General features: G+C 51.4%; 1 protein-coding gene across 18 annotated transcripts in view; it reads left to right on the forward strand.

Annotated features, from left to right (window-relative positions):
- Positions 1-21,450, forward strand: part of KMT2C (lysine methyltransferase 2C) — a 254,936-nt gene that overhangs the window by 228,402 nt on the left and 5,084 nt on the right. For 8 of the 18 annotated variants that reach the window (XM_027538516.1, XM_027538515.1, XM_027538523.1 and 5 more), the window contains 14 exons: positions 732-2,426; positions 6,693-6,905; positions 7,588-7,752; positions 9,185-9,326; positions 9,447-9,594; positions 10,894-11,072; positions 11,161-11,297; positions 12,767-13,016; positions 14,248-14,387; positions 14,756-14,863; positions 15,689-16,808; positions 17,690-17,826; positions 18,636-18,778; positions 19,032-19,200. In XM_027538516.1, the coding sequence (XP_027394317.1) occupies positions 732-2,426; positions 6,693-6,905; positions 7,588-7,752; positions 9,185-9,326; positions 9,447-9,594; positions 10,894-11,072; positions 11,161-11,297; positions 12,767-13,016; positions 14,248-14,387; positions 14,756-14,863; positions 15,689-16,808; positions 17,690-17,826; positions 18,636-18,778; positions 19,032-19,200 (4,746 nt within the window). Of the gene's footprint in view, positions 1-731; positions 2,427-6,692; positions 6,906-7,587; positions 7,753-9,184; positions 9,327-9,446; positions 9,595-10,893; positions 11,073-11,160; positions 11,298-12,766; positions 13,017-14,247; positions 14,388-14,755; positions 14,864-15,688; positions 16,809-17,689; positions 17,827-18,635; positions 18,779-19,031; positions 19,201-21,450 lie in introns of those variants that run through there. The other 10 variants (XM_027538533.1, XM_027538532.1, XM_027538520.1 and 7 more) reach the window with 9 other exon arrangements.

Raw genomic sequence — 21,450 nt, forward strand, 5'->3', positions numbered from 1 at the left:
CAAAATACCACCCCAGAGCATCTCCATATTTCAGAAATGATACCCATTTACTTTCAAGGAGTTTTACCAATCTAGTCTTTTTAACATGGATGGGAGGGTGTGGTACGTGTGCTACTAATACATCTTTTTTTTTTTAACATGCTGTACAATTTTGTATACTTAAATGAAATCTTAACATTTAAATGGTTAAATTTTGAGTTAAATCTCATAGTTAGTCTAACCTCTAAGGCATCACGATTAGCTGATTCCTGTATAACCTTTGTTTATGGTCTTGGTTTTGGGTTTTTTTGTGTTTTTTTTTGTCCACGGCACATAGTTTGTGGGACTTCAGTTCCCCAGTGACGGTTTGAACTCGGGCCACAGCAGTGAAGCGTGTGGAGTCCTAACCGCTGGACTTCTGGGGAATCCCTTATTGTCTTTTTTTAAATACTTTAAAAAGCTTATGACTTTCAGAGTAAGATTTTCTTAATATTATTATCAAAAAATGTATTTCAAATTTGTTTTTGGTATTTCATATTTAGAAACATCTTATTATCGAAAAGATTGGCAGTTTTTAGTGTAAGAGTGTTTGGAGGGGGTGATGTTTGCCGTTGCCTAATAAGCGAAATAATTTTGCCTCTACAAGGTCTAAGTGCCTTCTGTGTCACCTACACCCTTACCATCAGCCAGTGTTGTGTGAAGCCTGTAGTAAGTACATATATAATGAGCAGGACTGACTTCTCTGATTCCAGATTCGTAAACAACAGAAAGAGCATGCCGAGTTGATTGAAGATTACCGGATTAAGCAGCAGCAGCAGCAGCAGCAGCAGCAATGTGCAATGGCCCCCCCGCCCGCCGTTCTGCCTGGTGTCCAGCCCCAGCCGCCCCTGGTTCCGGGTGCCCCCCCGCCTGCCATGAGCCAGCCCAGCTTCCCAATGGTGCCCCCGCAGCTGCAGCACCCTGCAGTCATGCCTGGCCACAGCAGCCCAGCCAGAATGCCCAGCTTACCTGGGTGGCAACCTCCCAGTGCTCCTCCTCACCTCCCTCTCAACCCTCCTAGGATTCAGCCTCCAGTTGCACAGTTACCAATAAAAACTTGCACACCAGCCCCAGGGGCCGTGTCAAATGCAAATCCCCAGAGTGGACCGCCACCTCGGGTGGAATTCGATGACAATAACCCATTTAGTGAAAGTTTTCAAGAACGAGAACGTAAGGAGCGTCTCCGGGAACAGCAGGAGAGACAGCGGATCCAACTCATGCAGGAAGTCGACAGACAGAGAGCTTTGCAGCAGCGGCTGGAGCTGGAGCAGCGCGGCCTGATGGGCTCCGAGCTGAGCAGCCGGCCACCCGCGCCCCAGCTCCCATTCTACGGCGCAGACCTTCCCCGCGACTTCGTGCCGCCCCCGCGGCCCCTCCCACCGTCTCCGCAGCACCAGATGGGGCAGGCGGTGCAGCCCCAGAGTATGCAGCAGGCGTCTCTCAGCTCACCCCCAACCCCAGGTTTCCTGCAGACCAACGAACGGAGGCAGACGGGACCGCCCTCCTTTGTTCCCGAGTCGCCCTCTATTGCAGGAGGAAGCCCAAGTTTCCACCCCGTGAAGCAGGTCCATGGTGGTCTTCCTGGGCCTGGCTTCCAGCCGTCCCCCGCGAGGCCGCCGTTCGCACCTGCTCTCCCCACGGCCAGCAGCGGTCTCCCTGGCGGCCAGGACCCGGCCGTCACCCAGGGGCAGAGCTACCCCGGCTCGGCACAGTCGCTCATCCAGCTGTATTCTGACATAATCCCGGAAGAGAAAGGGAAAAAGAAGAGGACCCGGAAGAAGAAGAAGGACGAGGATGTGGAGTCGGCCAAGGCGCCGTCCACCCCCCACTCGGACATCACTGCCCCGCTGACCCCAAACGTCCCAGAAACTACCTCTATGCCCGCCGTGCCCGTGCCCAGTGAGCCCCCGCAGCTGGCAGGACCTGAGGCGCCAGAGCCCACGGGCCCGTCCCTGCCCAGCGGGGAAACAGGTCTGCTGTGCGCCGAGCCAGAGGTCCAGCCACCTGGCAGGGACTTCACACAGGGAACCCCAGATCAGCAGACCTATGCGGAGTCAGAGGCAGAGAAGCTCTCCGTGGAGACCCCTGCCGCTGCCCAAGAGGCAAAACTGGAGACCCCCGAGCCGGAGCAGGGCCCGGGCCTAGGAGCACCCAAAGCCGAGCAGCTCCCCGAGGACCAGGCTGAGGAGCAGGCCACAGCCGCCACCACCTGCCCTGCGCACAGCCCTCCCCGAGCCACCGGGGCTCCTGCTACCAAAGGGGACTCGGGCAATGAGCTTCTGAAGCACCTGCTGAAAAATAAAAAGACATCTTCCCTTTTAAATCAGAAACCCGAAGGTAGTTTTTGTTCAGAAGACGATTCTACGAAGGACGGCAAACTGGTCGAGAGGCAGAACCCAGCTGAGGTGGTAAGTATGGCCCAGGAAAACCACAGTGTCCTTTGTCCTCTCCTGTTTCACCTTATGGTTACAACAGATTAGTGCCAACCTTTTATAACCTTTTTATTATGGAGGAAAATTCACAACATGGACCTCGTGTTTTGATTTATACCCATAAATTATTATCAAGAATAATTTATTATGTTTTTCAAAAATCAGGGATGTGTAGGGTAGAGCATTTCATACCTAACGGGTCCCATCAGCTGATCATCACCATGCTGAGTGGGTCTCACTCAAGCAGAGAAGTAAGTGTCTGTGTGTCCTAACTGCAGAATGCGTGCAGTTTCCCTTAACCTCTTCGCGATAACAAAGTAGCTCACGCGCCCCTGTAGTGCGTACGGGGATCCATTCTGTTTCACAGTGTTAACACTTCACGTTATACACACGGGCTTAACGTGTAGACGTCATTTTACCTTTGTGGTTTTCCACGTGTCAGTATTTTTCCGTTTTTTAGTTACAGAACACTGGATTTGCTTCTTCATTTGTGTGCAGAATTCCCTTGTAAATATTCCTCTGTAAGATGCCATCTCCTGCATTCCAGTGAATTTCCCTGAGATATTTCCCACAGCAAGTTTTTTCGGTGGTAGGGGTTTATCTAGTTGTCTTACCTTTCAAAAGCTGCAGTGCCATTGCTGTTGTATTCATAAATTCCCTACAGAACTTCTCAAATTAGATTTTCTTTTTTTTAACTGAGTGGAATGGACTGGTGAATTTAATTGTCCATGTGTGCAGTTGTTCATGGAGCCTTTCGTTTTGCAAGTATCGGCTTTCTCTTTGTTTTCCTTCTTTGTCTGATTCAGTAGAGACTGAGTGCTGATTGCAGAGACTCAGACATGACTTTTGTGGAGTTTGGTGGTGGTGAGGTTTTCAGGCGTATTTGTCATCAGCCCAGAGGCAGTTTTGTTGCCACTCAGTCTGTCGCCTCCTCTGGCCCTGGGAATCCTGGGCGCCTTGCAGCCCCTGAGGGTCTTAGAGAATTCGCATCTGGCCAATGTCTTTGTCTTTCAAAACTCAGTTCTAGAATCATCTTCCCCAGATACTGTCTCAGCCCAGCCAGCGAGTGAGTGCCCGCGTGCTCACGCGCAGCGTCTCTAGTGCCTCTGAATGCAGGTGACTCCTGAAAGGGGTAGACTGCACCCGAGCCCCCTTCTGTCCTCCGTGCCTGACACAGTGCTCGCCACAGAGTCGGCACTCGGTGAATTGAAGTTTGTCTTAACACCACTAGCAATTATACGTAAAAAATGCTGCTGCTGGGTGTTGCAGTGGAACAAGGGCGAGGTCAGCTCGTGTATATATGTGTATAAACGTCTGGACTGTGTCGCGTGTTTGTCCGTTTTGGAGGCAGCAGGGAGCAGGGTCCTAGGTTACCAGAGTGATGCCTTCTTAACCACATTCCAGGGCTTACACTGCACTGAGCACTTGCCCTGAGATAACACAGGCTCAGTTATTACTCCCGTTTTACAGACGGTGAAATCCATTTACTTTCTAGCCACGCTCAAGGCGAAACTGTTGTGGCCGTAGTTGGACAGCCCCGTCTCCCTCTGTGCCGAGACTGTCTTCCCTCACAGAAGTGGCCATTACCTGTGGTGCTGGGGCGAAGCCTTTGCTGACGTGGAGCGATCACCCGCTCAGTTTGTGTTAAGTCCGTGTTTCCTCTCTCTCCACGGTGCAGCCTGGGCAGGCCAGGCTTTCTGTGCCTCGGATTCCTCACCTGTAAAACAGGACCAGTAATGCTCCCTGTCAGTGGGTTGCACAAGGATGAAAAGAATTAGGGTCCACCCTGTGCCTGAGGTATTATGGAAGGCGGTGCACACCTGTGACCATCTGGTGGCCAGGCAGGAGGAGTGGGACATTCTAGTAGGCACAAAGATGTGACCACACACAAAAGCTGCTGGATGGCTTTGTCTTTACTGATAGATAAGAATGAGAGAAAGCAACCTAAATCCAGTATTCTAGTTACTCATCTGATGTTTCCATATATGTATATCTGAATGTTACACAGATTGTTTGCAGCCATTAAAGTTTGTGCTATGTGTGAATGTTTAATGTCACAGGGGACAAACCGCATATCAAGTTTAAAAGACAGCCACCAGAATAAAAGAATACTGAGTATGGTTCATTGTGTTTTTATCATAATATATGTAAGCATAGATGAAAGATCGGAAACATTAAAATGTGAACTGTTTCTATCTTAGGCAAACTTTTGAATAATTTTTCATCTTTTGTGTTCTTCTGTAATTAAAAGTCTTCTTTGAAGTATAGTAATAGCTGGTTTCTAGGGTCATTGTGAGGACGGGAGAATTCTCTTAGGCACTTACAGGGCCTGACCCTGCACATCTAACAAGCAGTTGGTTGATGATTCTCTTATAAGCCAGTAAGAAGTGCTTGGGGCTTCCCTGGTGGCTCAGTGGTAAAGAACCTGCCTGCAATGCAGAAGACCCAATTCAATCCCTGGGTTGGGAAGATCCCCTGGAGAAGGGAATGGCAACCCACTCCAGTATTCTTATCTGGGAAATCCCATGGACAAAGGAGCTGGCAGACTGCGGCCCATAGAGTCGCGAAAGAGTCAGACAGGACTTAATGACTGGAGAACAACAGAGAATTGCTTGGGCCTTGCTCCGTACTCATCCCCTAGGAGCTGTTTAGGAAGTGGAATCTTGTACGCCCAGCACCGACGTACCAATCAGAATGTGTTTTTAACAAGATCCCAGGTGATTCACATTCACGCGGACACGAGAGGCATAGCTGTAGGCCAGGGCCCTTGGAACGTGAACGTGCCAGAGTCACCTGGAGGGCCTGGCAAACCACTGGCCGGCCCCCCACCCGGGTTCACATCCGGCAGGTCTGGGGTGGGACCAGAGAATGGGCACCCGTCCTGGGGGCTACTGTCTGCCTCTCTGGGGACCTCCCCTGGAGAACCTCGGGTCAGCCCTGGGGCGGGCGCCGTGTGCCTGCTGCCATAGCCTCGTTTGTATGAGCTAAGACTTGTTTTTGTGTTTTTAACGGTTGAATAAAATATGCAAGTGACATTGCACAACCTGTGAAAATTATGATCCTCAAGGTTGGTGTCCATGAATTGAAAGTGTTTCATTAGCCCAGAGCCAAACTCATCAGTTCATGGGTTGCCGTAGTTGATTTTGTGGTGTCGGGGCAGAGAGTGGAGTGTTTGCGACAGACGGTGTATGGCCTGCAAAGCAGAAGGTATTTGTTGTTGTCCAGTCACTCAATTGTGTCCACTCTTTGAGACCCCATAGCCTGCAACGCATCAGGCTTCCTTGTCCTTCACCATCTCCCCAGGTTTGCTCAAACTCATGCCTGTTGAGTCAGTGATAAGATACTCACCTTTTGGCCTTGTACAGAAAAATGTTGCCATCTATGCATGATGTTATTTAGACTATAATCTGTAAACCCCCAAAGATTCAGTGCAGAGCACATTAAAGTAAGTCTAGGAACTGTACTTGCCTATAGCCAAGTATTGAGTGTCAAGTTTAGAAATAAAGATTCCTAAAAAGAGTCCTATATCTTTAAGGTATTGATAGCACTGCCCTTAAAAACTTCTTTAATGCCTAGTTTGTTCTTAGCCGTGAAGATGAAAGTAAAGGAAAGGCTTATTTGTTACTGTGTAGGTCTCCTTTCAGTGGCTCGAAGTGTGCAGCGGTTGGTAATCGGTCATATGTGTGGCTTTGGACTCACTGGAACGAAACACGTTGTCTGTCTGCTTCACTCTCTGAGGCTGGCTGGGCCTCGCGACTGAGAGGCAGTATGCTTTTCTGGGCCTGGCAGTGGCTTCCACACACCTGTACTTCACCCCTTCCTAAGGCGAGCCCGGATAAGGCGCCGTGACCACTGTGCAGAGACCTGCACAGCCTTCGCGTGGGGCGCCTGTTCCCCCAGCCCCAGAGCACCCTTTCCCAAGCCCAGAGAAGAGGGGGCTCTGGACTGTCAGCGGCTCCAGGGCAGGCGGACAGGCCAGGGGTTGCGCGTCTCTGAAAGGGGACGAGCTCTGCTCTGTCGCCAAGCTTTGCAGCTGTTCCTGGTTTCCGTACCTGAGAGTCGTGTCTGAAAGGGGGGAATGCTGTTCTCATGAGGCTGGCCTTTTGAGGCCCCCATCTTCCCTCCTTAGCTTGGGGTACCCACCTGGGGAGTGTGTGTCTTAGGATGGAGCTGGGTTAGCAGGAATTGAAAGTCAAGCACGTGGATGGTTCACTGCTTTCTTAACCTTTCCAATTACACTAGCAAACTTTGGGGGCTCAAGTGCAAGGTGGTTTTGGATGTGGCAACAACCAGTTGCCAAAAACAGATGGAGGAAGTGAAACCAAGAAACAGCGAAGCAAAAGGACTCAGAGGACTGGGGAGAAAGCAGCGCCTCGGTCAAAGAAGAGGAAGAAGGAGGACGAGGAGAGACAAGCTCTGTACTCCACCAGCGACACCTTTACCCACCTCAAACAGGTGAGTCTCCTGGAGAGCCCCTGTAAATTTCAAGGAAGTGAGACGTCAGATGCTTTTTCAGCCCTATGTAACTCTTGGTTGCCATCATTTCCAAAAAGTAGAGGGGTAAGAGATATCTCAACAAGGAGCCTAATAGATTTCCTGTTTGCAAGCAAATTGCACCTCCTCTATTGGCACCCCAAAATTACTTTAAAATAGCTGGATTGTCGAGATTTACTTACACTCTAAGGGAGCAGCCTCAGTACCCAGGAAAATTCTGTCCTCATTCCTTGTGACTCTGGACACAGAGAAACGCAGGCGTTGGTCTCTCCCGTAGTAAAGTCCATCCTTACACCTTCGTGGCTGTCGCAGAAGGTGGGAGACAGCTGCTGAGGGGGCCGCTGGGGGCACCGAGCCTCAGGTCCGCCCCGAGTCTTGCTCAGCCGCGAGAAGGAAGGTGTTTTCTTGCTAGATGCCTGGCAGCAGCATCTCTTTAAGACAGATGAGGATAAGGCTCATTTTAAAGTATATCTCAAAAAGATCCTGTAGTCTCTCTCACTTATTCCAGCATTTTGACACTTGAAATTTGTAAGTCTTATTTTTCTCAAGCCTTATTTGGCTGAGTTGCCGTGGGTCTTAGGAAAATGGAGAAACGCTTGCTGTGTTTGCCGTGTACATCACTCTCAAATGTGTTTTTCAATAGCAGCTCTCTCTGCTCCCTCTAATGGAACCGGTCACTGGAGTGAACTTTGCCCACTTTCTTCCTTACGGCAGTGGCCCGCTTAATAGTGGGAATCGGCTTCTAGGAGCTTTTGGCAGTGCCGCCCTTGAAGGGGTTTCGGATTACTATTCTCAGTTGATCTACAAGGTATGTTTCTCTGCCCAGCTGTTGCCTTGCCTCCTCTTTTGGATACCATAGCCTAATTGGTAGAGCTGGTCTCGTTTTTCCATCTAGTTTACATCTAATCTTCCAGGTTCCATTTAAACTTGAGTTCAACTCAGAGGTTAAAACTTTACCAAGTAAAGTGTTTTCCAGTATAAACTTCTGAAATTTTTGTATAGGTCAGAATACGCACTGTGGAAAAACATCCATTATGTGTTTCTGTGATAGGGGAAAATACTTAGTGTCTTAGAAATCTTTGTTAATTCTTAAGATGGATCCAAATTCATAGTAAATAGAATAAAAAAAAAATGTAGTTAGGAATTTACCCTAAAAAATACAGTGAAAAGCCCCGAAAAATATGTTAAGTCTAATAATTTAGGTACAGATTGTGACTATGCATTAATCCTTAGGCTATTAAAATAATACCAAACTAAACCATGTCTATCCTTTGGTATGGTTTTTTTTTTTTAAACAAAGTTTTATGATAGGCTCATTAAATATTCTTGACTTCACATCCAACTTGTGTAAAGCAATCTTTTTTTTTTTTTTTTTTTGCAAAAGTACTTGAGAGCATCATCAGTGTCCCTGGGGCGTCTCTTCTTCAGCGTTAAAGTCCTTCTCTTGTGGTGCTCTGTGTATTATCGTGGTCCGCTTTCCTCTCCAGTTAGAACCTCTCCTGACTCTTGTAAACGCCTTCTCTTCTGATGTGGGCTGTTCTCCACACAGCCTCATCGTCTTCGTGAGCTCCTAGGTCTTTGCAACACGTTAGCCTGTGCCTTGCACTTGGTCAGCATGATGGTGTTGGTAGATCCCAACAGTTCCCGAGAGACAAATGAGTCAATGACAAAGTGGTGACAAGCAGGGAGAACTGTTTGGAGAGAACTACATTTCTAATGGCTAAATCCGTTTAGTATTATTGCTACTCCTTTTGCTTCTTTTTGAGATTTCTGGACAATCCAGATGCTAATACCTAAGATATGAGATGCAGTTATTGGAACGGGATCTTAAATTCTCAAATTTTTGATAGAACTGGGGCATGTCTTAATTACTATTTATTGGTTGAATTTAAAGCTATCCTTCACTGGCTTTAACAGTGAAACTTGAAGTGAGTCATATAGAACTGAATGAGGCACAGTGTCAATTTGCTTCTTAATTTCAAAGCTGAGTACGCAAGCTGGGGAAAGCGAGCCTGTGGGTAGTGTGTCCAGAGGATTGTGGGTATCTGCTCCACTCAAGAGCCTCCTGGCCTGCACGTCTCTTTTTCTTCTTGGTGTGCACTTTAGGAATGAAGATGCATCTGATTACATTTCTGTAGCCTTGCTTCCCTGTGCTAAAAATTCACAGAACTAAGTTTTAGCAAGGTCGTGGCATATTTGCTCTGTAGCATATAATTTTAAAATTTTTTGGTCTCCTGCAGCAGAATAATTTAAGTAATCCTCCAACACCCCCTGCCTCTCTTCCTCCTACACCACCTCCTATGGCTTGTCAGAAGATGGCAAATGGTTTTGCAACAACTGAAGAGCTTGCTGGAAAAGCTGGCGTGTTGGTGAGCCACGAAGGTAGGAGGCCAAGCCCATGCGTGCTGATGCACGCGGCGAGATGGCAGTCAGGTTGTGGGGTTCTTCCCGCCCATCAGTTCGGCTGAACGTACTTGGGGGTTTGTGTTTTTACTTTTCCAGTTACCAAAAACCTAGGATCTAAAGGGTTTCAGCTGCCCTTCAGACCACAAGACGACTTGCTGGCCAGAGCGATTGCTCAAGGCCCTAAGACGGTGGACGTCCCCGCCTCGCTCCCAACTCCGCCTCATAACAATCAGGAGGAATTAAGGTAGGCGTTCCTTGTTCTCAAATACTTTTTAGTTACTTCATTTATTAAAAAACGTTATTTGTGTTTGTATATAGCATAATGTGGAGAAGGAAATGGCAACCCACTCCAGTGTTCTTGCCTGGAGAATCCCAGGGACGGGGGAGCCTGGTAGGCTGCCGTCTATGGGGTCGCACGGAGTCGGACACAACTGAAGCAACTTAGCAGCAGCAGCAGCAGCATAGCATAATGTCTATAGGAAAGGCATGTAAAAACACTTAAAAGGTAAAATTTGGTGAGTAATCTTCCTCAGAATTTAACCGTTATAAAACATTCTTACAATTAAATAGAATTTGTGCATTTTTAGAAATCTCCTGATACAGGAAATTCAGCAAATAATCAAATAGACAAGAAAGCAGTGGGCCATGCACAGTATTCCATGAACAATATTTCAAAGGTCATTGTCCAAGGTGAAGTTCCTTTGCTTTATTAATGAGAAAGCTGTGGGCCGACTGGGAGGCCTTGTCCAGAGTTGGGATCCAGGTCTCTTCCTCCTGCACTTCACTGCTGGGTTTGTGCAAGTTGTGAGTCAGGACCCGTGTGGCGGGCGGCTTCCTAGGTATGCGTATTTAGTGCCCACCCTGGGTTGTTGAGGGACCCTCTCCCGTCTGAAACGCTGCTTCTCCCCACATCCTTCAGCACAAAGGTGTCTGCTCGGGGACGGGTGAGACCCCAGGCTATCGGGCTTCCCTGCCACGTTTAGCCCAGGACACACTTGCCTTCCAGCCCCAGTTGCCTTGGTAACCTTTAGCTTCTGGTCTAGCCTCTTCTGTTTTTTTCACCTTAACTTTATTCATTAAGAAAAATACAGGCCTCTGAAGCCCAAGGCCTTCAGATTCTCACCCTTCCGCTACGTCAGCTGCAGCCATGGGACAGCCGTCTGCCCCGAGCCTGGCCACGTGGGGGCGCACTTGCCCCTCTGCCTGCACACGTCACTGGTCTCGCTGGTCTGGGACCCTGCAGGGCTGGGAGCCTTCTTTCTGTGCTGAGTTACAGATGGAACATCTTCCTCCTCTGGCAGGTCTTTAAACTTGGATGCTGAAGCTTTAGTCAGAAGACATGTACATTTCAGTTACTTTATAGTTCAACACATTTCTTATTTTTTCCAAGGGATTTCCTATTTGGCCTGAACTGAATCGGTGGCTTCTTGTGTTGCCATCACTGTGCACTCACAGTGAGGTCACAGGCGTGACAGGCGGGGCCACTGCGGGAAGCCCCCGCGGTGGATGTGCCCATATGTCACACGTGTTTCTCCCCCCTCAGGATGCAGGAGCACGGGGCAGAGCGGGACAGCCCCGACAGCTTTGTCCCCTCGTCCTCCCCTGAGAGCGTGGTCGGGATGGAAGTGAGCAGGTACCCGGACCTGTCGCTAGTCAAAGAGGAGCCCCCGGAGCCTGTGCCGTCCCCCATCATCCCCATCCTTCCCAGCAACGCCGGCAGAGGTAGGGGCACCCGGCATGGGGCAGGGCTGGCTACTGCTTGAATCTAGAAAAGGCTTAACACACAGCTTGTCCTTGCTGTTTTTTTAAGGCTTGGAATCCAGAAGGAATGATATCAAAACTGAGCCAGGCACTTTATTTTTCACGTCACCTTTTGGCTCGTCCCCAAATGGTCCCAGGTCGGGTCTGATATCTGTGGCGATCACCCTGCACCCTACAGCTGCTGAGGTAAGGGTGCACTGGCTGCTTGACACTGTAGAAGAGCACCAGGCGAGGGCCAGCCGAGCCTCCCTTCACACGCCTGCTGCTCCGAGCGCAACAAACCAATCTCAGCCGAAGCCGAGACAGAAAGGGCGGAGTGGAGTCAGAGCTCCCGTTGTTTTACTAGAGAATGTATAGACAGAGCACTCCTTAGAGAGAGAGAGGGGGTTTCTGTGTATGCGGAGCACTCCTTAGAATGTGTGTGTATGTATGCGGAGCACTCCTTAGTGTATGCGTGTACGCGTAGCATTCCTTAGAGTGTGTGTGTGTGTGTATGCGCGGAGTACTCCTTAGAGAGTGTATGTGTGTATGCGGAGCACTCCTTAGTGTATGCGTGTACGCGGAGCAGTCCTTAGAGTGTGCGTGTACGCGGAGCACTCCTTAGAGTGTGTGTGTGTGTGTATGCGCGGAGTACTCCTTAGAGAGTGTATGCGTGTATGCGGAGCACTCCTTAGAGTGTGTGTGTGTGCAGAGCACTCCTTAAGAGTGTGTATGTCTGTATACAGAGCACTCCTTAGAGAGTGTATGTGTGTACGCGGAGCACTCCTTAGAGTGTGTGTGTGTGTGCGGAGCACTCCTTAGAGTGTGTATGTCTGTATACAGAGCACTCCTTAGAGAGTATGTGTGTACGTGGAGCACTCCTTAGAGAGTGTGTATGTGGGTATGCGGAGCACTCCTTAGAATGTGTATGTGTGTATGCAGAGTAATCCTTAGGGTATGCGTGTACGCAGAGCACTCCTTAGAATGTGTGCGTGTACGCGGAGCACTCCTTAGAGTGTGTGTGTGTATGTACACGGAGCAGTCCTTAGAGAGTGTCTCTGTGTGTACGTGGAGCACTCCTTAGTGTATGCGTGTATGTGGAGCACTCCTTAGAGTGTGTATGTGTGTACGCGGAGCACTCTTTAGAGAGCAACCTTTTGATGACTGTTTTCGCACAGACAGTTAAGCAGTGAGGAACTTTATCATCAGCTGTGAACGTGTTCCAGTTCCCGTATCAGACATTAGTACATTGCTGAGGACTCTGTTAATTCTTGAAGGCGTGTTGTTGGCAGCCAGGCTCGTAGTCGCTGACGGGGTGTTTCGGTTGTCCACAGAACATAGTGGCTTGTTCTCGTAGATTAGGGCAGACTTCCGCCAGAGCTGCAAGAGTCCACTTGAAGGAAGCTTCTGACCAGCTGCAGAAACCATGGCAAGGCTTATTATTAGCTCATTGCTCGTGCTAAACGTCTAAAACAGTCTAGCGCTCTGATGGACACTTAGCGTTGGTCGGAGCCCCTGTGCGAGGGCCTCTGTTTATGAGAGCCTTGTTTGGACTCGGAGACTCTCGGGTCTAGTAAGAATGGCCGGATTGCTTGCAGTGCGTGCGCTTGCCCGGCGTGCGTGTTCCCCGGTGTCTGTTCCTCTGGGCGGTAACGCAGCGTTTGCCTTTGTTCTAGAACATTAGCAGTGTTGTGGCTGCATTTTCCGACCTCCTCCATGTTCGGATTCCTAACAGCTACGAGGTTAGTAATGCTCCAGATGTTCCATCCGTGGGTTTGGTCAGTAGCCACAGAGTAAACCCAGGTTTGGAGTATCGACAGCGTGTATTTCTTCGTGGGCCTCCACCAGGATCTGCGCGCCCTCCCAGGCTAGCCAGCTCTTTGCACCTGAAGCAGCCTAGCACGCCGCTCCCTCCGGCAGGCAACGGTGAGCTGGTTTACGTGTCACTAACTCGAAACGCTTTTGACGCCAAAGTCACGCGCCTCCTCTACAGTCTCACTTCGGTCTCAGCGATTAACAGGTCACACGCCGGCCCCGGTCCTTGGTGGATTAACCCCCGTGTGTTCTGTCTTCTGTGGTGACCTGACCTGCGGTGCCTGGGGATGCATTAGAGCCTGCATCAGCGGGGCACTGACTGTGCACCCCCAGACCTGTTCACCCCCCTGCCCACTTCACCTGCGTCCAGGGGGCAGATAGGCTGTCCCACCTGTGTCCTTTCCCTTCTCTTCCACGCCGTCTCCAGGCCCTTCTCTGCCGCAGGCACTATTCCCGCTGCCAAGAGGGGTGGCCCTTGCCTCAGCCGTGCGAGGCCCCCCTCCCTGGCCTTGCCTTGTGTCCCTCGGCTCTTCACTCACCGGGCTCCTGCGTCTCGTTCATGCTCACCTGCTGCCTGAGCCCAGCCGCGCTCGGGCCTCACTGGGAGAGGCTGAGTCCTCAGCTCCGGCCACTCAGTCACTCCGGTCCGCCCTGCTTCTCCCCGTGAACCTCCACGCCACACGAGTGTTGTGCTCTGTGGGGACCTCGGGCCTTCTAATCCAGGTCCTGACCTAGTTTTTATCTTGGCCCCGGAATCTCTCTGTCTCTCTGACTTTCCTGTTGCACTCACATGAGACTCTGGTGCGTGAGCCTCTTCACCTTCCGTGAGACATTTCGTGTCATCGTCACCTTCAAGCAGAAGCACTCTCCCTCCCGACTCACTTCACACGTAGACTGGAGATGACACGCGTGTGTCTAGGGTTCACACGTAGACTGGAGATGACACACGTGTGTCTAGGGTTCACACGTAGACTGGAGATGACACGTGTGTGTCTAGGGTTCACACGTAGACTGGAGATGGCACTTGTGTGTCCGGGGTTCACATGTAGACTGGAGATGACACGTGTCCGGGGTTCACACGTAGACCAGAGATGACACGCGTGTCCCAGGTTCCTTCTGCGCTTCTCCCAGCTCCGTGTCCAGCCGTGTGAGGAGAGCTTCCTTTCCTTGTCCCCCAGTGTCCTGCACAGAACAGATGCCCCGCAACCACTGCCTAGGAGACGGCTCCCAGGGAACAACGGGAGCAGCGTGCTGCGCGCCGTGCCCGGCAGATGGGCACAGTGCCGCTGTGCAGCCGGCTGCTGCTAGGTGCTTGTCACTGACACGAGCGCTCTGCCCCCAGGTCTCTCTGGATACAAGGATGCCGGTCTCGGTATCTCAGAGAGCGCGGCGCTCAGGCCCCAGTGGTGCTGTCACTGCAAGGTGGTCATTCTGGGCAGCGGCGTGAGGAAGTCGGTCAGAGATCTGGCCTTCGTGAGCAAGGTACTCGGGTGTTCCCTCCCTGACCTGCTGTGTCCTGGGCGCTGCCCCTCTCCCGTGTCCAGAGGAGCCCGTTGATGGGCCCGTGGGTGCCTTCTCCTAGAAGTGGCGTTGGCACATGTCTGATGTGTTTGCAGCTGCAACAGCCTGTTCTGTAGGATCCTAGCAGAGGCACTTACTTTTAAATAGAGTGAAATATGGAGAGTTTGTTAATGTGTTTTCTCTGTGGCTAAATTATTCTATGTTAAATATTGGCTTGTAGTTACTTTTTTGCTACATTTAAGAACAGCAGCAGACACTGCTCTGTGTGGATCCCCTCTCTGTTGAGTTTTGACTTGTTGAGCTGCCACACCCTTCTCTTTGCTTTTCAGGGTTCCCGAGACGGCCCCAGCAGAGTGGAGAGGGACATTGTCTTCTGTAGTAACAACTGCTTTATTCTCTATTCATCAACTGCACAAGCAAAAAACTCAGAAAGCAAGGTGAGATGCAGACTGTCTCAGTCCGAATCTAACTTTTTAACAAGCAGTAGTGCCCGGTGTAATAAAATTCAAGCTAAGTGCCAAATAAATTTAGACTGCAAAATATACGAGCCTCGAAGAGAGAAGTTGTTTTTTTCACCAGATAGTTGCTTATGTCAGTGTACAGCGCTGCCTGCTGCTGGATTTTTGGTGAGGCTTGTCTTTTTTCAGAATGTGGCTGGATGGGGAGAACTTGCGGGTTTGCTGTTGATTCATTTAGGATACTTTATATCTAAACAGAAACTAACCGGGCTTTTGTCTCAGCTCAGCCCCTTCAGTGGGAGCCAGGCAGCCTCTGAGAAAAAGTTAATACAACTTATTGATAGGGATATCTTCCCCATCTTTCACATATATGCCCATTTATTAAGCCTAGGATTAACAAACAGGAATTTCAGAGGGTGGGACAAGCTTATAGAAGATTTAAGTTCTCATTTGGTTTCACAAAGAACACTTTTTCATTGTGTAAATTACATTCACTCCTGTGGCAACACTGAGTTTTCGGGCTTTATGATGATTTGAAACAGGAGGATCCATGAAAGTTTAAGCGCAGAACGTTCTCCAGAGTTAAGTCTTTGTAGAGAAACCCTCCCCCCACCCCGGTCAGTACCTGACAGGTGCACGCGGTGTGGTGGACGCCCCGCGTCGACATCTGCTGTGCACGCTTCCTCACCACTCGCCTACAGACCCACACACGCTGGTAGAACTACTGCCTGGTTTCTTGTTTTAGGCAGAATTGCTTTTGGAGCTTTGGGATGACTCTTTTGAGTGTGTTTCTTGATTGCACAGGAATCCGTTCCTTCGTTGCCGCAGTCACCTGTAAAAGAGCTGCCTTCCAAAGCGTCGCATCAGTACAGTAACAACATCTCCACGCTAGACGTGCACTGCCTCCCACAGCTCCAGGAGAGAGCCTCGCCCCCGGCATCCCCTCCCATCTCTTTCCCTCCTGCTTTTGAAGCAGCCAAAGTGGAGGCAAAGCCTGATGAGCTTAAGGTCACAGTCAAGTTAAAGCCTCGGCTGAGAACTGTCCACGGTGGGTTTGAAGACTGTAGGCCGATCCCTAAGAAGTGGAGAGGGATGAAGTGGAAGAAGTGGAGCATCCACATCGTGGTCCCCAAGGGGGCCTTCAAGCCCCCCTGCGAGGAGGAGATAGATGAGTTTCTGAAGAAGCTGGGCACCTCCCTGAAACCCGACCCTGTGCCCAAAGACTACCGCAAGTGCTGCTTCTGCCACGAAGAGGGCGACGGGCTGACGGACGGGCCGGCGAGGCTGCTCAACCTCGACCTGGACCTGTGGGTCCACCTGAACTGTGCACTGTGGTCCACGGAGGTCTACGAGACCCAGGCTGGCGCCCTGATCAACGTGGAGCTGGCCCTGCGGAGGGGCCTGCAGATGAAGTGTGTCTTCTGCCACAAGACGGGGGCCACCGGCGGCTGTCACCGGTTCCGCTGCACCAACATTTATCACTTCACTTGCGCCATTAAAGCACAATGCATGTTTTTTAAAGATAAAACTATGCTTTGTCCCATGCACAAACCAAAGGGCCTCCACGAGCAGGAGCTGAGCTACTTCGCCGTCTTCAGGAGGGTGTACGTGCAGCGCGACGAGGTGCGGCAGATCGCCAGCATCGTGCAGCGCGGTGAGCGCGAGCACACCTTCCGCGTGGGCAGCCTCGTCTTCCACGCCATCGGCCAGCTGCTCCCGCAGCAGATGCCGGCCTTCCACTCGCCCACGGCACTCTTCCCCGTGGGCTACGAGGCCAGCCGGCTGTACTGGAGCACGCGCTACGCCAACCGCCGCTGCCGCTACCTCTGCTCCATCGAGGAGCAGGACGGCCGCCCTGTGTTCCTCATCAGGGTCGTGGAGCAGGGCCACGAGGACCTCGTCCTGAGCGACTCCTCGCCCAAAGGTCAGGCGCGTCCCTGCAGCCTGAGGCCAGTGGAGGGTTCGCCTCGCTGCCCCCGGGTCTCCTCACGGTTGTCTCCTGGCAGCAGGGTGGCTCTCCACTGACACGCGGGTCCTGGCTGCCTCGTGTGCCCCCTTGTCTTTGCCACACTGTTTCCAGACGCTTGCTAGACTCCTCTACGTCAGGACATGAGTATAAATTCCAGCAGTTTATAAAACAGATAGAATGGCTTCTAGGTAAAGGTTGCCTGTCACCTTAGGGACCCTCTTAACATCACCTAGAAGGAGGGAAAAAATAAAGCATATTGTACAGATTGTCTTATCTCACGAGCATCAGATACTAAATTTAGAGCCAGAAATGAGACGCTTAGTTTTGGCCTCTAGGTTAGTTATGCCTAGATTGTTGTTTTTATTGATGTAGAAAGTGGTGCAGAACTGCTTTTTTTAAATAAGTTTAGTAGGGTTTTTTTTGAAAAAAAGAAAATGCTCTAAAGATAATTCCAATGAAATATCAATTTCAGATTCTGATTTAACTGGGAGGAAAGGATCTATCTGCAGGTGTTACTTAAGTGGATTAATCCTTTGAAAATCTGATACGCTGCGTGGCCAGCATGAATTTCAGTTATGTTAGACTTTACTTTCCAGCTTTGTTTAATTCTCTGACCGTAGCATATTCTTTCCCCCAAAACTTTATAAAAAGTCTTTAATAAAAAACTACTGCCATCCGATAAGCAGGTGATAACCTGCCCATGGGCTTTACTTGGATCCGGTAAGTCTTTGTGAGCAGTGGGTCTTCATTTTGCTTTTGTTTTTATATGGCTTCCTTTTTTCTCTTTACCTAAGAGCAAGTTTGGTATTAGAAAATGTTTTTTTGTCCATATGTAGGTGTTTGGGACAAAATTTTGGAGCCCGTGGCCTGTGTAAGGAAAAAATCTGAAATGCTGCAGCTTTTCCCAGCCTATCTGAAAGGGGAGGACCTGTTCGGCCTGACTGTCTCTGCAGTGGCACGGATCGCCGAGTCAGTGAGTGCGGGGCCGCCCTCCTGTCCCGCCACACACATCCCCTAACACCGGGCGGGGTGGTCACTGTCCCCACACTTCCAGGGAGTGGCTTGGCGGGTGATGAGCTCCTGCCTGAGAGGAAACAGGCCTTCGTGAGTCTCCTGTGTCCGTGTTGACATGCTGAGGCAGGTCACAGGGCTCAGGGTCTCCGGGGCCGGGTGTCAGCCATGCAGTGGGGTGAGGCCCCCGCTCCTGTGGGGCGGCAGGTTGGTGCCCAGCATTCACATCCACTCTCCTGCCAAGGCCCAGGTTGGTCACTAGCACGTGGCTGGATTTCCTGAGCCCTGAGTTCCCTGACGCCTGCATGTCAGACACATGCGATAGTTTTACACGCAGTGCGTGTGGAAAGCTGTGCACTTTGTAAGGCATTGTTTTCAAGAAAGTTGCTGATGGGCTTACTGTGGAGGAGAGAGGCCCCCCGGAAGCCAGCATGTGCTTCGGTCGCACCCTACCCGAGTGCTGTGCCTCTGTCACGCCTCTCACGGACAGGGTCCACAGGAGATAGACTGTAGAGAAGGCCTGTAACGCAGGCGATCTTGCGAGCTGCCCTCGGGTCACCCCAACTCCCAGGACCCGACCGCAGTGAGCTCGCCACGCAGTCAGGCTCTGAGGGCAGCGGCTTCTGTCCGCAGAGAGCCCCGTGTTGCCGGCGTTCTGAAAACGTCGACACGTTGTCGTCACAGAGTTGAGTTTGGGGCGTGCTCTGGCGGGTCTGTCTTGCCTGCAGTCTCGATCACATGAGTTACCTGTCTGTCTCTGCTTCTCTCCAGCTCCCTGGGGTTGAGGCATGTGAAAACTACACCTTCCGGTATGGCCGGAACCCCCTCATGGAGCTTCCGCTGGCCGTCAACCCCACAGGTTGTGCCCGGTCCGAACCTAAAATGAGTGCCCATGTCAAGAGGTTTGTGTTAAGGTATTTTGTTTTGACTTCACATAGTACAGCCCGGGGTTTCTAGGCCTCCTCCTGGTTTCTGTGCTTGATTCGTCTGCTGCTTACACACCCCGCTGTCCCTGGCTGTGTCTGCGGCTCACCGCAGACTCGCCGCGCGGCCCCCTAGGCGGCTCCCGTGTGTGTGCCTGTCAGCGCCAGCTTGACCCGCCCGGGCCCACTCAGAGGCGTCTTCAGTCTCCCTTGTGTTCTCCCTGTCGGCGTCCGCCGTCCGCAGGCCTCACACCCTGAACAGCACCAGCACCTCCAAGTCCTTCCAGAGCACCGTCACCGGGGAGCTGAGCGCGCCCTACAGCAAGCAGTTCGTCCACTCCAAGTCGTCGCAGTACCGGAAGATGAAGACCGAGTGGAAGTCCAACGTGTACCTGGCCCGGTCCCGGATTCAGGTGAGCAGGGGCTGGGTGTCCGGGACAGCGAGAGGCGGGCAGGGCTCTCTCCGGGAGAAGGTGGGCGTCCGGCGTGTGAGACAGAAGGCTGCAGCCTGCGGGGAGAGACGCCCTGTAGGGAAGTGGCGTTTGAGGCCCGGGCGCTGGCCGCTGCATCTGCAGTCTCGGGACGCAGACGCTGTTCTTCCCCAAATGGGAGCTGGCCTCTGAACACGTCTTCATATTGTGCTGAGACCCGACGGGATGCACGGGAGACGTGGCAAACTCACTAGGGCTAAAGGCACTTGTGAAAGATACAAATGAAAATGTTTTCAAAAGGTGCCCAATTTTGGAAGCCTTCTTTTCATGAAATCATCTTGTGTTTTCTGATGGGTAGGTTGTGGAACAGGTAAATCATTAGTAAACAGATAAAAAATTAGTCTCGAGGCTAACAGGCATTCAGGTTTACCCAGGTCACACTTCCTGAGGCGGGTCTGAGAACCCAGGTCACACTTCCTGAGGCAGGTCTCAGGATCCACGTCATACTTGCTGAGGTGGATTCCCGGACCCAGGTCACGCTGGCCGAGGCAGGTCCTGAGGTGAGTCCCGGGACCCAGGTCACACTCGCCAAGGCCATGTCACACTTGCCAAGGCGGGTCCAAGGACCCAGGTCACACTCAATGAGGCGGGTCTCAGGACCCATGTCACGCTCACCGAGGTGGGTCCTGGGACCCAGGCTCTCCCCCAGGCTCCTTGTGTTGCTGAGTGAGGTCACCAGTCCTCGTTCTGTGTGTTGGCCTCAGTGTACACACCCACAGCATCGTCAGGGCCTGTTGCCTTTTCCTCTCTGAGGTTTGCTCCGATCCACCCCGGCTCTGCTGCCCTGTTCTGACCACCCGTCTCACCTGTGGGCACCGTGCAGGCCTGCCCGCCCCTCCTGTGCGGTCCCAGTCACAAGCCACACTGGTCCCTCAGGTAGAAGGTGGCCTTCACATGCTGTTCATCCATGTTCTTCATGTGGAAATTTTTAGGATCTTCCCCTGACTCACTATTTCAGTGTTTTAGCAAAGTGGGCCCGTTGCTTTCCCCAGTGGTGAATCCTTTCAGCCTAAAGCAGTGTGGCCATGAGTCTAAGAAATGTTTCTGTGCTGATTCTTCTGCAAAGTCCTGCCTCTGTTTGTCTGTACACAAATACTGGGTCCCTGAGATCGGGGTCTCATGGTGTGGCCCCAGCCCCCCAGCAGTTTGCCCGGGTTGCAGGTTTGTGGTCCCTGGCCTTACCGAGCCTGGCCCCCCAGGTGGGCCCGTGATGGTCCTCGTGCCGCAGGAGAAGACTCCGTCTCAGCTCTGCCCTCTGCATGGCCTTGTTTCGGGGTTCCTCGCCTTACCCTGAGATGCTTTTGCGTGGCGTCTGCACCTTCTTCTCTTTGTCTTTTCCTCTGCCGCTTTACGTGTTGCAGACGCGTGCTCTCTCGCGTCTCTGAAGGAGCGTGTGTCGGCTCCTAGGGCCATCAGTGCTCAACTTCCGCTCCCGGCCACGCCAGTGTCCTCTGCTCAGTGGCTTCTCCGCTTAAGATGTTTCCAAATGGCTTGTTCATGCCTGCCTTCCTGCTTCTCGGTGTTGGTTTCATTCCCGGTCGTGTGAAGGCTTTTTAACCACCCATGTTCAGTCCGTCATCTCTTTTGAGGGCCCTTGGTGTCTGCTCGCCTTTTCCTTCCTTCCTCTGTCGCCTCCCTTCCGTCCACGTCCCGGGTCCTCGTGCTAACAGCCTGTAAAGACCCTGTTTTTCCCTGTCTGCTGTTTTGGCAGCACATACATGTCTGTGTGTGTGGGAAGGCAGGGTCATGTTACCTACACATTCCTGTGTCTTCCTTTTCTCGCTAGTATTCAGGCACCTCTAGCTCCAATTCATTCTTCAGTGGCTCTGTCGCTTTCTGTGAAACGGATGAGCTGTGATTGGTTAAACCATTGCACTACTGCCGAGCGTTTCTTTTGTTTGCAGTTCTTTCCCGAAACAGCATTGCCGTCAGGACTTGTACAGATACCCATGTAACTTCTGTGGAGTGTGTGCTCCCAAATGAGATTTCTGCATAGAAATACATGTACTTTTCATTTTCGTAGACATCGCCTGTTTTCTACACAGGCTATAACTGTGTGCTCTTCTCCAGCAGAGTGTGAGCCTTTTTCTTGTTTCCCACTTGAAGTGTTAGGACCTTTTATACTCTTGCCGCCTGTTAAGCACAGACTGATGCTGTCGCCTCGGCTGCAGC

This window comes from Bos indicus x Bos taurus, chromosome 4 (genome assembly GCF_003369695.1).
Source record: "Bos indicus x Bos taurus breed Angus x Brahman F1 hybrid chromosome 4, Bos_hybrid_MaternalHap_v2.0, whole genome shotgun sequence".
NCBI classification, from domain to species: domain Eukaryota; kingdom Metazoa; phylum Chordata; class Mammalia; order Artiodactyla; family Bovidae; genus Bos; species Bos indicus x Bos taurus.